The 16,803-nt window shown below is 41.2% G+C and overlaps 2 protein-coding genes across 2 annotated transcripts in view; both read right to left on the bottom strand.

The window, feature by feature from the left end:
• Positions 1-16,803, bottom strand: part of clybl (citrate lyase beta like) — a 97,758-nt gene that overhangs the window by 21,690 nt on the left and 59,265 nt on the right. Inside the window, exon 11 of the mRNA XM_088382159.1 lies at positions 15,444-15,689. The gene's annotated coding sequence lies outside the window, so the exon portion shown is untranslated. The remainder of the gene's footprint in view (positions 1-15,443; positions 15,690-16,803) is intronic.
• zic2a (zic family member 2 (odd-paired homolog, Drosophila), a) lies at positions 8,822-15,449 on the bottom strand. The gene is made up of 3 exons (XM_088382157.1): positions 11,976-15,449; positions 10,705-10,868; positions 8,822-9,874 (listed from the first exon to the last, which is right to left on the bottom strand). Exons 1-3 carry the CDS (start codon positions 12,961-12,963, stop codon positions 9,680-9,682), a joined length of 1,347 nt encoding a protein of 448 aa, XP_088238283.1. The 5' UTR covers positions 12,964-15,449; the 3' UTR covers positions 8,822-9,679.

Here is a 16,803-nt window from a genome sequence, read left to right as displayed (position 1 = left end):
CTAAACCAAAAGCACTAACAAAGTTCAGAAGAAAAAAAAACTCCACGAACAAAACATCAGAAACAAAATGTGACAGCAATTCGACAAACACTGAAAAAAAACAGGGAACTAAATACAATTACACCTAACCAGTGTAGAAACATCCACCATAACAAAATAACTCTGAAAGAAAATCAATATAGCATCCTCCAGATATTTGAATTTCAGCAAGACAACACCACCAAAATATGCAAACCGCAATTAAATGTTTAAAAACAAACAAACAGTGGTTTAGAGGGAAAAAAAACACTGAGACAAGTTAGAGGGCAAACAAGAAGAGCCGTATGGTTTTCAAGGTCCCCATTTGTTTTTCTATGTTCCATGTCAGGCCGGTGAGCCGTAGAGGGTTCAAAGGCCATCGCTGGGATTACAGCACATGTAAGGACCCCATACTGTGGCTTGACATGTCCACCAGCTTACAGTGCATTTTTCTCTGACAAAGCAGGGTCACACTCGGCCAAGAAGGCATGAAATGCTTTCAAAACTACAACGAAAGCGGGGCTGAGCTTTGAAGAAACTCCGCCCGACAGGTTATTTCGTTAAAGGGGCATTTTGGGGGTCTGACAATGTCGTATCGTCAAAGTCAAGCTGCAATATCAACTGGCCACAATAGCATTGATTTTCATCGACCAGACACAATTAAATGGATGGTTTGTGCTTCCCACCACACACATATATTTAGGCTAGCTATGTTTACTTGTTTTAAGAAATCTTCCCAAATCAAATTATCTTCTTCTGGATTCAGATCATTTTGCTTAAACTTTATTTTCCTCATCTCAATGCTTGTTTTTGCTATGTAAGCGAAAGAGAATGACAATTACCGTATTTAAGATTTAACCAAAAATCTTTTCGTCGTATTAAAAAAAGACGACACCAGGATGTGAAATCAATGTATGTTGTGTATTCTTGCAAAAATCATCCTTGGAAGAATAGTCATCATTAAAAATCCATATTGACTGACATGGTCACCTATGAAAACACGAACTCCTCGTCCGTGGTCGTTATGTCTCACTCATAGGTGCTTAAAGGCTTCTTTAACGAGACCCGTTTGTGGATCAACCATTACTCTGGTGTTAATGAGCGGACACTGCGCACGAGGACACGCCGAGGGCCGGGTGGTAGTTACCGATCAGCATGGGAGCTCCATAATCCTTCCACTGATGAACTCATCTGTCTGTATGTCCACTCCACCCTCAGACGTGTGCTAACATGCCATAAACGCTCTTCGCTTCTGCTCTTACCCGGCCGGGGGCACCTCAGCCACCTGATTAGGACCCGGGCTCCCCAAAGGCTCTGCCGCTTAATTCCACCCTTCGTCTTCTCGGCGCCTGGTCCATTAAAGGGTGGCTGCAGTATCAGGGCCCGTGCGTCCCTCTCACACTAAAAAGACCTAGGATTGTCTTTCATCAACAGCTTGCAGTGACACCTTCCAAACATGCAACACTGGAGGGAATTTCTCATTCAATCTGCTCAAAGTGCCTCTCTCGACGTGAAAATATAGGCCATCAATGCCCTTCTTTTCATACAGTTGCCACCACTGTAAGCGGCTCTCAACAAAGTGTCTGATTTATTTGTCAAGCGTCTGTGGGACAGGAGTTGCTCGACCCCCATGGGGAAGCCAAACGAAGCCTCAGCCCCCTCCCCTGCTCAGAAGACTGAAGGTGGGAAGTAAACTGAAGCAACACCCCTGGAAATCCTGGGTGCCATGATGCACATACCCCATCAACGCCTCCTTTGCACAAAAACGGAAGAGAAAATAAAGGAGACAGGACAGCATGTCAGATTGAAGCGCTTAAAGAACCTTTTTTTTTTGTCTGGAGTCATGTTTATATTCATAAGTGGCAAAATGAATGCGAATCCTTCAAAAATATATTCATCAAGCTGACAGCAAGCTGCTACACGCGTGATACTCTGACATTGTTTACACGTGTGTAAACACATCACTATCCATCATATTGTGTCAAGTTCATGTCCTGCAGTCTTAACTGTGCTATCAAGTCTTTATTGCAGTGAAAAAAGAAGTACACTAATAGTTACTAACATTGCATTTCTGTAACTAAACTGCAAACTCAATTATACCAACAAGTGGCTACTACTGAAAAATGCTACAAGTTAGTGAGCAAGCCAGCATTAGTTTGCCATCGGTTTAACAATAGCAAAAATTTACCCATATACCACGGCTTCTATTTCTCCCGGGCCAAGTGCAAATGTTTACTTTAGTGGTTATTTTGCCCTGACCAGCAACTCACCAACAACTGACCTAGCACCATTCTGCAACAAATTGCATGAGAACTCACCACCTAGCATTATTTTGCCATCATCCAGGCAAGAACTTGGTCAAGAACTTGGTAATTGACATCAACAAATCATATCATTTTTGTCTCGTTTTTGTCGTTCCACGAAAACGCACACTGATTTAGTACCAGTTATTGTGCTTTGATGCAAATATTTTCGTTTAATTCTTGTTAATGAAATTAACACCACTTAATAGCTTCACAAGTCACACTGCAGCTCTGCTAAACGTGAGCTAGCACAGTGGGTGAAGTTGCACTGTTGCACAGACTTCACATTAGTGTTAATTAGTGTTGTGATATGATGCTCATTAACACACGCAGTGGAAAACGGCAACGTGTGAATACACTTTACAGATAAAATGGGTGAGACAATAAAAAAAAGCTTATCTCAACTTGGTGGAATATCTCAAAATGACAAATTATAGGAATCATAAAAATAGATTGTGGCAAGCAATTGTGCAGGCTAAATAGTCAGGGAATAATAACTGCTTTTACTTGACTAATAGATTATTCTGTGCTTATTTTGCTGATTAATCAATGAATTGTGTTTGTGAAATGCGTATTATTTATCTTGGTTAAAAGAAAAACTGAAATTTACAATAACAGTGCAGAAAACACAAAAGTAATTTAATTGGGTTGAAATTCTGAGGATTTGGGCTATTTTAAACCAAACAAGTTGTCGAAACAATTAATCGGTCAACAAAAACAATTATTGATTAATTTGATACTTAATTACTTGTGGATTAATTATTTAATCTTTGCACCTCTACAAAAGATTAAAATGTAACAGAGAAATTAGACAGTGCCCACACAAGGTTTAATTAGTTTGACAGTAAGAAAAAAAAAAATGGTTGAGTTTCTGGCAGGAATTCCCTTTCAAGCACTCTTAATTGCTAGCAACTCATCATAGAATAACAAAATATAAGCTAGAGAAAGCAAATAAGACATGAATCAATTCGATTTCTGGCCAACACCTGGGTTCAATCAATGACACATAAACACAAACCAACGTGACAAGAATGAACAGCACATTGACATGTTGAGTGCTAACTGACTAGTCGTCAATACGCTTACTGACCAGAAAGGTCCCGCCATGTCAACAAAATGAGGGCTGGACAAAAAAATACAGGTGAAATTCAATCACATTTGTTCTTTCCAAGCCACTACCTCAAAACGACTTGAAGGCCAGTCAGCGTCCATGGGGGTGCGATCTGAACGGTTGCCCGTGGAGAGCCAGGCACGGATTATTCTGTAATAATTAGCATAACTTCCACAAAACAATAAAAATATACAAAGACAAAAAAAGCAAATGGTTGAAGGAAGAAAGTAAAAGTTTTGCATTGCTCATTTGCATGTGACAAAGGCCACGCAAGCATTACATTTGTTTGTCTCCCGAGGTGATGGGAACCCTCCGGAGAGCAACAGACAGCCAAAATGTTGTTAGATCACAGTGATAATGACACGGCCAACAAGAGTCCACCGTGGTGGGGACTGCGGCTGGTTTGATCCCTGTTCCTCTTTTATTTGGCTCTCATTAGGAAAACCTGACAGCCTTTTAGACCTGATGTGTCTTGGACACGTTAAATAGCCGCAACACGTCTCAAATTAAATCAACAGCAATGTATTGGGGAATCGCATAACTTGTTTGCACCATTGGCCTTTTATGTTAGATTTTATTGATAGTTTAAAACGAGCGTTCTTATTCAAGGGTTTGCAGGAATAGCAATCTATTTGTACGTTTGTGACTATAATTAATTCCTTTTTACATTCAGGGCTTTTGTCATTGGAAAGATTTTTTAAATGTTTATGTCTTTGTTGTAGAAACTGATTTTAATGCACTTGCAAGAATATAGTCATTTCATCTTTAATGAGACAACGGGTTACTTATCTAGTATTTGATTTAATATGCTCCACCCCCCCTCAGAAAAGAGCTTGCAAGTTTTTTGCATTGCAAAATAAGACCTTATTTTTAGTGCTTCACAGATGAAAGCCACATAAAATAAAATCACAGACACGTATGTGCTGCAGCTTTCATATCAGAAACTGGTCAACAAAATAAAAAATAAAGAATAATGTTCTTTCCATACATTTTCAATACCGCTTGTCCCCACGGGGGTTGCGGGTGTGCTGGAGCCTATCCCAGCAATCATCGGGCAGTAGGCGGGGGACACCCTGAAACGGTTGCCAGCCAATCGCAGGGCACACAGAGACAAACAACCATCTACACTCAATTGGCCTACCAAGCATGTTTTTGGGATGTGGGGGGAAACCAGAGTGCCTGGAGATGGGCACGGGGAGAACATGCAAACTCCACACAGGGAGGGTCGGAGGTGGAATCAAACCAGCACCCTCCTAACTGAGAGGCGGACGTGCTAACCAGCGCTCCACCAAGCCGCCAATATTGTTCTACAAATTTCTGTCCATGACCCGAGAAGTTGGTCCTAAACGGAGCAAGTGCTTGCTTTTGCATTACTGCTCGTTTCCTCTGAGGTGGCCTTTCACAACAAGACTTTCCCAGCACCGCCCCGCTACCCACTCGACTCCCCTCCTTGAAAATAAAGGGGATGCAAAATAGCCACAAGCTTTATTCCATTACCTGCCAGCCTTGCTTATAAAAAAGCAAAATAAAGTCCACACCACCCAGTCACCGTCCTTCACGGGGTCCCTCAGGGCGCGTCTCTGGTGTGTTTGAAGATGAAAGGCGGTGAGGTAAAAGCAGCATGTTTACAGGTGTCGAGGAAATTGAAAATTTCCTCGGTGGACTGTGGCGCTGAACGGAGGAGGAAGTTTCTGTGGGTATTTTGTGCGAGTCTGGCATTTTGTGAACACCTCAAACACCAGCTCCAAAATCCAACACTTTGTGTGATTTCCACACATGAGCAGCCTCTTCTAGAATAGCTTACAAGTGAAGGTACATTGTGATTTCCGAGGAATGCCATAAAAGTGATCCGTTGAAAACGATTGACGTGACCTATAGTGTTCTTTTACTGATTTTAAAAATAAAGTGATTGTGGTTCCATTGCGAAGTAAATGTCCAGCATCAATAAAGTTGTGCAGACCTGGATGGATTCAAATGCTTTTCAGAATGAATTGTGGAGGAATAAGACACCTCCGTCAAGCAGAGTCATTTATTCTGCACCTTTCTTATTTTTTAGAGTAGTCCAGCGAAAGCTTGGAGGTGAATGTTTATGCTAGACAAATGGGAGGGACTTCCTTAAAGGAGTAAAGGAGGAGGGATGGCGGGGTGGGGTGGGGGGTCTGGGTTTGGGGAGGTGTCATGGTGGGTGGGTTTGTTTGTTTCTGCTGTGTGCCAGGAGAAGTGACAGCCATTCCGGTTGTGTCGCAGCGTTGCATTCATGTGTGTGAGAAAGGCGGCTGCAGATCTCAGGATGAAAGGCGGCGAAAGGGGGATGGCGGCTTTTGCACAGGAAGCCTGTGTGAAGTTGTACGTGGGCCTCGATGCAAAAATTATAAATAAAAACAAAGTGTCTTACATACAAAAGACAGGACAAAAGGGACACAAAATGAATAATCTCACTATGGAGGAACAAACATATCCAAACACCTTAAATTGCTATGATGTTGCCATACTGATTGATAATTAACACAGAAATTGACAACAGCAAACCATTAACACATGCCTGGTGTATTATCCCTAAAAGACATTACAGCATTTTACTCTTACAAAAAAAATGTACCCATTTCGTGACCCCCAACCCACCATTTGGGAAACCCTTTTGACTTTAAGAATCAAATGAGCCATGTATGCCAATAACAATGCAAAATCTATTTCCACAAAACAAGAATTTTGGGGCCATATGGAAAATAATGTGATTTGATATCTCCCAATGTTTGTTTGTTTGTTTATTTATTTATTCATTCATTTATTGTTTTTGTTTCTTTATTTATTTATTTATAGGTACCTCCACGATGAAGATTACGGGGTAATCCCAAATAGCAGAGGGACTTTTTCAACGCAGCCCAAACAAGAGCTTGGCTCCCAGGAGATTACTGTAAGATCATTGCACTTGTATAAACGCATCTTAACTGTATTTAAATGTATAAGCTACATTTTTATGCCATATTTATCTGTGGTTCAAATCATAATATTTTGGGATTTGAGATCTGTGTTAAAACCATACAAAAAAAAGGCAGGATTTTAAGGCATTAAAAATAAGAATTTAATTGAAATAACCATCCAAAAGGGAATTGTGACTGTAAGGCTTGACTGTTAAAAAACATTTGTCTAAGCAGATGCAGCCTGAGTTATGATTCATGTCTGTGTGATAATTGTCTAAACTCGAATTGGCTGGTTATGAAGTGTTTCTTTCACAATAAAGCTGCACCAGCACATCAAGGCAGTCAACAAAAATGGCTGATTTAATTTAATTTAATTTTTTAAAATCATTCTATATATTAATAGCTGTATTATAAACAAGTTGGTCAGGAAATCTCTGGTTGTGCATTAATTTGCCATCAGTAATGACTGCCCGTGGATTATTCTTACTATTATTATTTAATAAAAAGTAATAAAATTCCAGGAATCGAACTGGTTTTATTTTACACTTCAACCCGGACACTATTTTACGCATGAACGCTGTAGGTATAAAACCGCACACGCGCATGCAAAATTATTCTAAAACAAATGTTGATATATATACCGTATTTCCTCTCTATAAATAAATAACTTTCAGTGTCAAACGCAGTCTGAACAGTTTATTTTAATGTGGCAGCTTTCAGCAGCCAATGATGATTTGCCTCGCCACGCAAACGTGGACACGCATGTTCACACGGGCCATTGCCCAGAGAGAAAGAGAGAGAGAGAGAAAGAGAGAGAGAGAAAGAGAGAGAGAGAGAGAGAGAGAGAGAGAGAGAGAGAGAGAGAGAGAGAGAGAGAGAGAGAGAACCCCGAACTATTGCGCACACGCATGTGCACACGCACAATATACTGTCGCAGCATTGTAACTTGAGTCAAGAGTGACTATTAAAAACTGAAACTTTACTTACTTTTGCAAATTAAAAATAGTTTAAAAAAAAATCAAATTGTGCAACGTCTTAAGATGATCACTTGCAGTTGTCTTTCAAAGCAGCTTTACCGTTAGGTCAACATGCATGTGGAATATCAATGACACCAGTTTCAAACTCAAGCCACATGAACATAAAATGACTTCTAAACACCCAAACATGCTTGTTTAATCAAGTGTATGTGTAAGAAAGTAGCTCTAATGGAGAGAAGAAAAGAGAAGAAGAAGAAGCTCTTCCCTTCAAATGTGGATCGATAGGAGCCCAGCAGGAGCCAAACAGGAACCGAGCGGCATGTGGACCCACTGAGCATAAGTGACCTTTCCCCACTTCCCTCCCTACTGCTTGTGGCTCCTTCCTCCTCGGAGGTCAGTGGGCCACTTGCTTATTATATAGAAACCCAATGTGATGCCACTCACGTCTACATCAACATCCGCTTTTCAGATGTGCCTCACCCCTCTCCATACTTTTGCAATCTAAATGAAATTTGCATTAAAAAAAAAAAAGATAGTTGAGACAGTACTGTCCTTACACATGTTGCATATGAGCAACAAGTGACCATAGTTCAAGCTCAAACGTCAAACATTTGTCAGGAACTCAGACAAGACAGCATCTGGGAACTCCAGGAATAAACGAGTTCGAAACCCAAGAGCAAACTAACCACAAGACATCACAAAACCCCAAGCCTGCCTCCATTTCATATAAAAAATAATATTTCACTTGCTGAAAAGTGGTCTAAATTGTGATATTTAAGGAAATATTCGGGGAATTTTCAATATTTTATGGGGCTATATAAAATTACACAGAACATTTGGTCAGTTGATGAGATTCCCGATGAGTATATACAAATATGCATGCAGAGACCAACATCCAAGTTCAAGTCTAAAAACAGTCAGCTTGTCGACCAGCCACGATCACACACTGAAAACAGAACGCTGTGTGCGTCCAACGAGCTTCTCCAGACTCAAAGTACAGTTGAACCTTACAAGTCAAGTCCAAGGCTACAAAATCTCTGTCATGTTATTTCATTGCTGAAGGACACATTTTGTACAGATAGAAAAACTGAGCAGTGACCGGAAGTTACGCAACAGCAGTATAGCCTCAAATTGGACCTTGAGTCAAGTTCGAGGCAAAAGCTGGTTATTTGATGATTTTTTTTGTGCAGAATTATTAAAGGAAATATTATATGTGCTGTAATTCAGACCAAGCACCAATAGTTTATGTACGACGTGGTCTTCTGTGACCTGCAAAAATGACCTTTTTGTTTACGTTACTAAAGAACATACAGCTTATGTTATCAGTATGTCTGATCACACAAGCTGTATATGCTGTTTTACTTGCTAAGATGTGAGGACATCTTGTATGTTTTCAAAAGTTTTATACCCTGTCAAATGTTGATCGAGGCCCGGTTGCAAATAGCATGACGCTAGTAACAACACATAAGAAGGACGCACAAGGGAAAAATATTAGCACTTGCAACAATTTTTTTTTATTATATTTATATGGAGTCAAATGTTTTATCACAGTCAGGATGAAAACACTTCTTAAAACTTTTTTCAGGAAAAAAAAAAGCACGACGAAAAACAACTGCCTCTTGAGTTTTTAAGCTCTTAAATTTTACATATTTATAGTCCAAAACAAAAGGAAACATTCTTTTTATAAATACTGTTTCATCTGTAGCAAGTAAATACCATAATTTAATTACAAATGGATAAATATGGCAGTTGGCTATTTACACTCACGCATACACATTCACCCACACACAAAACAGGAAGGAGTTACAGGAAAAACAACACAAAGTTTCATTTTTCATCAACAGTCCTTCCACATATAGCATGTTTGCTTGTCACGATTTGTAGAGCGCACACACACAAAAAAACGGCACAAGTTAAGCCCGCAAACTTTTTTCTTTAAAAAAGAAACCAACGAAAAATGTACATTCACAAGCATGATAAACGTGATGTGACCGTGTGTTCAACTTTGGCACGCTTTTCAGTTCATAGGCGTTTAAAAGTTTATATTATAGTACAATCAATTTGCCTGTTTAGAATCATAATATGGAGTAAAATTGTTATTGGATTATGTGCACTAGGAGTCCAGTTAGAGCGATAGCTACCATTGAAGAAACATCTAGACACCGAAAAAAACAAATCTAGCACAACCAAAGTGTCCACTATTTACAATATGAATCTATTATACATATTTCCCTCTGTTGTGTTGAAGGACAAAAAAGATCATAAAATAATGTGTGTCCCAATCTCCTTTTAGGGAGGGTCCAGTGCTGTGAATTGAGTGTGTGTGTGTGTGTTGATTTGTGGGGGTTCCTACACATACCATTCACTGAAATTGGACGAGAGGCCGCTGTGGCTGGTGCTGCTGTGCACGACCGAGGACGGAGACAGTGTGGTGTTGCTTTGGGTCTCGGTGGTGGGCGACACCAAGCCCGGCGGGGTGGAGGACTCGTAGCCCGAGCTGGCTGCTGGCGAGGAGTCAGAAGCGGATGGGGATGACTCATGCACCTGCAAGAGGAAAATATATTGTTTTAAAAGTTACCACATTGTTATACTTTATTACATCCATGTGTCTAACATTTTCATTCGAGGCTTTTCAGTGAGGAACCCCCACCACAATGATTTTGTTTCAGATTTTTTTTCCTAAAATGGTTATCCCTAAAGTGTTGCTTTGAAATGTGGCATCTTATATAAATGCTTATACAGTGGAGAAAATAGCATGCATTTAATTTGCAAAACAATGTAAAGTGGCTATCATGTAATTTCACATTTATTGCAGTTTATTACTTATTAAACATCCATTACATTAGATGTAACGCAATCCACAAGATGCTGTAGAGTAAGCAAGACTGTCGCCATTCAGTATTTACTTATTTAATTAATTATGTATTTATTTGTGTATACAATAGGAAGTTCATATGTTTTAAGTTGGCATATATAGCTTCTTGTACACTGAAAAGGGGATAGATCAGGCATTTCATTTTTGTGCCATAAGTGTAATTTCTCATGTATTGAACTCTTGTTACATGGTTATTACACTTGTATTACATAAAGTGCATTTCATTAAATGCTGTGCAGTAAGGAGCATTGTCCGCTAAGATTATGAAATTTCCTCATGTTTACACTCAGAATTTGGCATATTTTATTTAAAATATTTATATCATGAAAAGGGGATTCTAGAGCAAAATGGAAGCTGACTGGATGTTGTGCAAACTGATACACAATAGGGGAACGGCAACATTTTAATAACATTTGGTGTTTAAAATCTTTTTACAAAGTTAGACAAGTTGCTATTTGGTCACATTTATTAAATTGTTACTGCATGGATTTCTTTTTACCTTCATGTGCTTTCGTAGGGAGCTGGGGTGCGTGTAGGATTTGTCGCACATCTTGCACAGGTAGGGCTTGTCTGACGTGTGCACGTGCATGTGCTTCTTTCGGTCGCTGCTGTTGGCAAACCTCCTGTCGCAGCCTTCAAACTCGCACTGGAAAGGTTTCTCTCCTGTACAAGAATTCGTTGAAAATCAAATAAATAAATGCAGCCAGGAGCATGTAGAAAATGCCTCAGGCTGAAAATGCATATCAAGTGAAAAGGAAAAAGTAGCGCATCAATAACAAAAATAACTGCGCTCTTCCAGCATATGCAAAGCTGAATGGGGGTTAGCTTGCTTTGCCTAAATAATGCGCATATTGATTTAGGGGAGGGTTGTTGAGGGGGGCGCACAGGGCCATAGTCAGAAGGCCCACAGAAGGCGCACCATTTGTTCGGGAGACAATAAAAATCTAATTAGCACCTGGCCTTTTTCACGGCACTCATCATGCATCTCCCAAGAAGATAGGTGGGCATTGTGAAAAGGCTCCGAACGGCCTGTCTCGCACATTACGACACAAAGACACACTGTCAAAAAATGTTATCCAAACGCAATACAAACTAGTAGTGGAAAAAGTAGCTTGTTATTATGTATACTTTTTTATGTACTGCAAAACTAAAATCAAGACATGAGTAATTACGAGATTAAAACATATGGGTTAATAAACAAAGTGTTTAAATTACATAATGTAAAAAGAAATTGATTTAGGCAGGGGGAAAATACCTAAAAAAAAATCAGTCGATGTTCAAAACACGCAGAAAAGACGCTTAAAACCACCTATGTTATTTAAAATGTTTTTTTTTTTTAAAGTTATGGGGGGCGGGCGTTTTTTTTGTATTTTAATTATTTCAAGTTATCAACACAAAACTTGCTGAGTGGGCAATAATTCCACATGTACACACGGAATAAATAGAAGCTGTGCCTAACCAACGGGCCCACGCTCTATATGACTAATTCACCTCTTCTCTTATTGACCCCTAACTATGTACACGATCATTTATTCGATGTGTTAATTAAATGCATGAAACCACAGTTGAATAGATACAACTAAGGACCCCGCTGTAAGTAAAGAAAGTAAAATCAGTGAGGCTGAATGACTTCCTCTCTGTCCGAGAACACGATTTTATTTTAATGACTGGATTCAACATAACACGCCTATTTACGGCAAGCATGCGCCCACTAATGCGTTTAAGAACACAAAAAGAGTAAGCAAAGGGCGGCGAGGTGTTTCACATTACCTGTGTGCGTGCGCTTGTGGATCTTGAGGTTCTCGGAGCGCGCAAAGACTTTGCCGCAGCCGGGGAAGGGGCACGGGAAGGGCTTCTCGCCCGTGTGCACCCTGATGTGGTTGACCAGCTTATACTTGGCTTTGAAGGGCTTGCTCTCCCGCGGGCACTCCTCCCAGAAGCAGATGTGGTTGGTCTGCTCCGGCCCGCCGACGTGCTCCACGGATACGTGCGTGACCAACTCGTGCATGGTGCTGAACGTCTTGTTGCAGCACTTCTTCGGGTTGCTCAATTGCTCTGGTTCGATCCACTTGCAGATGAGCTCCTGCTTGATGCACTGCTGCCGCATGTAGCGGAAGAAGGCGCCCGGGTGGTGGTGGTGATGGTGGTGGTGATGCGCGGCCATGTTCACGTTCATGGAACCGTACTGGTTGTGCAGCTGCGCCGCCGAGTACGCGTCGGCCCGGGGGCTGGACACCTGGTGGTACTGCTCGGATCGGCCGAACACTTCCCCCGCTAAGCCGAGCCGCATCTGCCCATTGAGCACGTTGCCTGACGCGTGGGACCCGTGTTGCTCGTGGATGCCCGGGAACAAGATGTGGCCCTGCGGCGTGTCCGCAGGGTGGTGCGTGGGGTGCAGGGAGCCCGCCGCGGGGCCGAAGAGCGCATGCTGACCTCCGGCCGGGGAACTCTCACCGAAGCCGCGGCTGCGAAACAGAAAGTCCCGGGTGGAGTTGAACGGGGAGCCCGCGTACGACGTGACGTGGGCGGCGTGCGCGCCCAAAGCCGCCGCCGGGTAGCCGGGCGCTTGGCTGCTGAAGGCGGAGCTCTGGCCCGGCGGGGAGAGCTCGTGGTTGAGTTTGAAGGCGCCCATATGGGCTGAGTCCACGAACGTGTTCTGGGCCAGGCTCAGGTCTCGCTCCTGCATGTCTCCGGCCGCTGGGTGGTGGCGGGCGAACGAGCCCAGACCCGGGAACTGGTGGCCTGCGTCCAGCAGCATGGCGCCTTGCCTACGGGCTAAACTCACTCTCGCCAAATTACGCACGGAATTGTTCGGAAGGAAGCGACAGAGAGCTGATACTGTCACGCACTCGGCGTGGGAAACCACATAGCTGACTGGTGCGCTCCACGCAAAAACAAACAACCAAACAAACAAAACACTCACTTCTGCTTAAGTTTAATGAAGATGCAAAAAAATCCAAATGGAACGGCCTCTTCTTGGGCGTCCTAATTCTTCCTTGTCATCAAAGTAGTATAAACGTAAACAAAATTATCTCTCTCTCTTACTCTCTCTTTCTTGCTCGCACGCTCGACTCGCTTGGTGTGCGCGCTGCGTCTCGTTCGCTCTCGGGGTCTCTTCTCACGCCGAGGGTCCCAAAAGCTCCTCCGCGTACTGGCCCTTCCTCCTCTAACGCCCCCTTTAACTGGGGCCACTTGACGGGCTCCTCGCAGCCTCATTGGCCGCCGCGCCTCATCAATCCCAGGTGGCCCTCCAATGGCAGGTAACGCGGCGTTGTTTCGCTAATAATTACCGCCTACTTTTTTTTTTTTTTTAGAAGAGGGCTCGCGAAAGGCAGTAGGGTAAAAGAGAGAAAGGAGGTGCGTGTTTTTATACATTGCATCGGCATCTTTCGTGGAAACTTGAATGTTGCTGTTTCTTATTATGAACATAAAACGAAAAGTGGGACGAGTCCATGTTTTACGCATGCGAGATACAGTAAAAAAAGTCTTTAAAATGGTAAAATAATTGCAAAGAGAAAACAGGAGCAAATGAATGGGAAAAAAAGTCTAATTCATTTACCCTTTTTTCTCCCATCACTGTGACTCAAATGTTGGAATGCACGGTGACTACAGCATATTGAAAATAAATGATAACTACAAATTGCTCGTTTTAAGTTGTTAATGCATATTATATACTGACAAGGGAGTAGTTATATGCAGCAAATGACACATGTATTACACATCTAATACATGTAGTATATTACACCTACTGCATCTCATTGGCTGCGTCCCTAGTCAATGAATAGAATGGTGAGCAACAGGCAAATGCCGATTATGTGTCCATGTTACGATAACACTAAGAAGTGTATTTATTTATTTATTAATTACACTGCTATTAAATACAATGCAATTAGTTTTTGTATAAAGTTGGGTATGCAGGATTTTTTTGAATGCACACAATAAAAGAGTGAAAAAGAAAAGATGCATTTTGGCTGCTAGGCAACACTGTAAATATAATCATAATTACTGCATCTACAGTCATACTAAAAATATGAGTGTTTATTTTTTGTATGACTGCATTTACGCTATTACAATATAAGGATTAAATATTAAGTGTGACACCGGGCCATTGTATGGAAATAATGTTAACAATGAAAATAAGGGATTACATCTTTTATCCATCCCTCAACAATGGGTTCTGATGCATTTTGACTATATTGTAAATAAAACCTTAACCTGATGTTGCTTATTAATTAATTTACCAATCTGTCAATATATGTCACGACAATGTCAGGAATAAAGGGTGCAATGGGACTGTGTTGTAAAGAAAATAAAGGTCACAATAAAGGATTGTATTTCTTCGTATTATGTTGCAATGATGCAGTCAAATTTAAAGGCATGCAACAAATATATTTGAAAAAAATCTGGAAAAATTAAAACAACGGATGACTTCTGAACTTCTGATTCTAAACTTTTTTTAAATAAAGGATTAAATACCTCCCCTTCCCATCATATAAGCAACTAGTGCCTAATTAGCTATGTTGGGTTGATATGCATGCCGATAATTTATGTGCAAAATCAATTGGCATCCAGTTTGCTTAAAAAAATAAATAAAATCAAAATACCGTTTAAAGACTCCAGTGGTTGTGAGTGACCGCAACCACTGAACCACACAACACAGCCTCTTACTGCTTGTTTGTTTGCTCTTTTTTTTTTGCCCCTACATGTTCCACTATTTCTCACATTGACACCCCCCACACAACACACACACACACACTATAATGGAGGTGACATGTCGTGTTGGATGCTTTGAACAACCCTTAAAAACAAACCACCAGTGAGGTCAAGCACCTTATTTGGGAACCAAAAAAAAATCACAGAGGGGTGGGCAAAGTATGGCTCGTGGGTCTTTTTTACAAGCTGCATGAGAATTAGATTCGGCCTTCAATTCAATTCCGAAAGCAAATAAAACCTCTAAAAGCCCTCAGAACATTTAACTCACATAGTCTCAGAGTGTAACATATGCTTTTATACAATTCGAGTGGATCTCAAAGTATTTTATAAAGCAGAAATGGCATGTGAAGCTAATAAAAGCGATTCGAGCATCTCAGCATACTACGTCAGTTGCCAGTAAAATCCACACAGCAAAAATATTCAAAACGGGGCTCGGGGATCACTATTTGGCATCATTCCACCTCTAGCATACAAACAGACCTTTTTTCTTGTCACTTGGAAAGCTCAGTAAGGAAGTTAACTTACGTTTTCGTGCCTCCGGCTGCTCCGTTCACTCGTCGAAAATAAACTTTAGGCATTTGTTATGCCGTTTCTCCCCATCGCACGGCCTCCAGTGTGCCGCCTCAGCATTTGGGGCATTCTTCGTCTTCTCCTCCTTCTTGAGTCCATTTCAGGCAGCACGGCGGGAAACGGAGGAGCTGATCCAAGTTCAAAGTCAGGTCCGCCGATCCCTTATAGAAGAACTTCTTTCTTTCCCTTGCCTGGCTTGACCTGCATGGATGGGATAAAGTGTGTGTGTGGGGGGGTGGGTGGGGGGTTGGGGGGGGGGGAATGAATAAAAAAAAAAAGTGGGAGAGAATTGCAAGGGTTAGTTTGGAATGTCGCATTCCAACAGGTTTGAAAATGATAAATCACACATTATGAAGGAGGCAACCACCTCCTCCCACTTTCGGCCCCAAGGGTCTTCTAATACTATGTGACAATATCAATATGTTGCCACGCCGGGAAGGTGACTGGTGGGCTTGACGTGACCTTGTGGTTTCATGGATGTTTGAACTCTGACCCCCTTAAGACCACATATGCTGCCCTCTTGACTCCTTGCTGTAAAATGAGCCTGTTTGTCACAAAGAGACTTTTGTTTTTCTTTTTTTTGGGGGGGGGGGGGCAGAGGGTAGGGGGTGCAAGATATCCCCACCACACTCCGATAGTACCCCTTATGAGCCATCATGTTTGTTGCTCACACGATATGTATATGGCAATATAAATTAGTCTTGTGAATAAATGAGGAATCAGATTTTAATACAGGCAATTCAATTTAAATTGTTAATGTATTTTTATGATTAATATTTCATGAGGGATGAGGGGGGCGTATAATGCTTTGCTTTTCAGTTGCTTCCCGATCTTTAGTATGCTTTGCAACCCCGACACAACGCTTCTAAAATTTCTCATTGACAAACTCGTACCAAATTTGAGCATTAAAAATGAATTTATACCAAATCTAGGTGACTCCAAATTGTACTGACATTAATTGCATGCAAATATTGATTATGCATATAGGTACCATTATGACCAAACGTTGCAGCCCCAGAAAAAGACTGCTTTGAACTATAAATGACAAATACGATAAAAATGTTTTGCAGACACACTCACACTTTCTGTTCGTAAATGAACTATAATTCCATGCATATGGAAAAAAACAATTTGTGATGAGAAATTCGTGTTTTTCTATGTGTGCATGTGGGGCTCTTTTAAAGGAATGTTGACTTCACAGAAAAGTATTTCATTATAATAATAATAATACTTATTATTATTATTAATACTTATTATTATTATTTACTTCTTCCAAGTGAATTGTGTACTCCTCGACACGCACATCTTTTCGTAA

The sequence above is a fragment of the Syngnathus floridae genome, chromosome 8 (genome assembly GCF_059516105.1).
Source record: "Syngnathus floridae isolate MCC-2025c chromosome 8, RoL_Sflo_1.0, whole genome shotgun sequence".
Classification (NCBI taxonomy): Eukaryota; Metazoa; Chordata; class Actinopteri; order Syngnathiformes; family Syngnathidae; genus Syngnathus; species Syngnathus floridae.
This window is presented reverse-complemented; position numbering and strand designations above follow the sequence as displayed.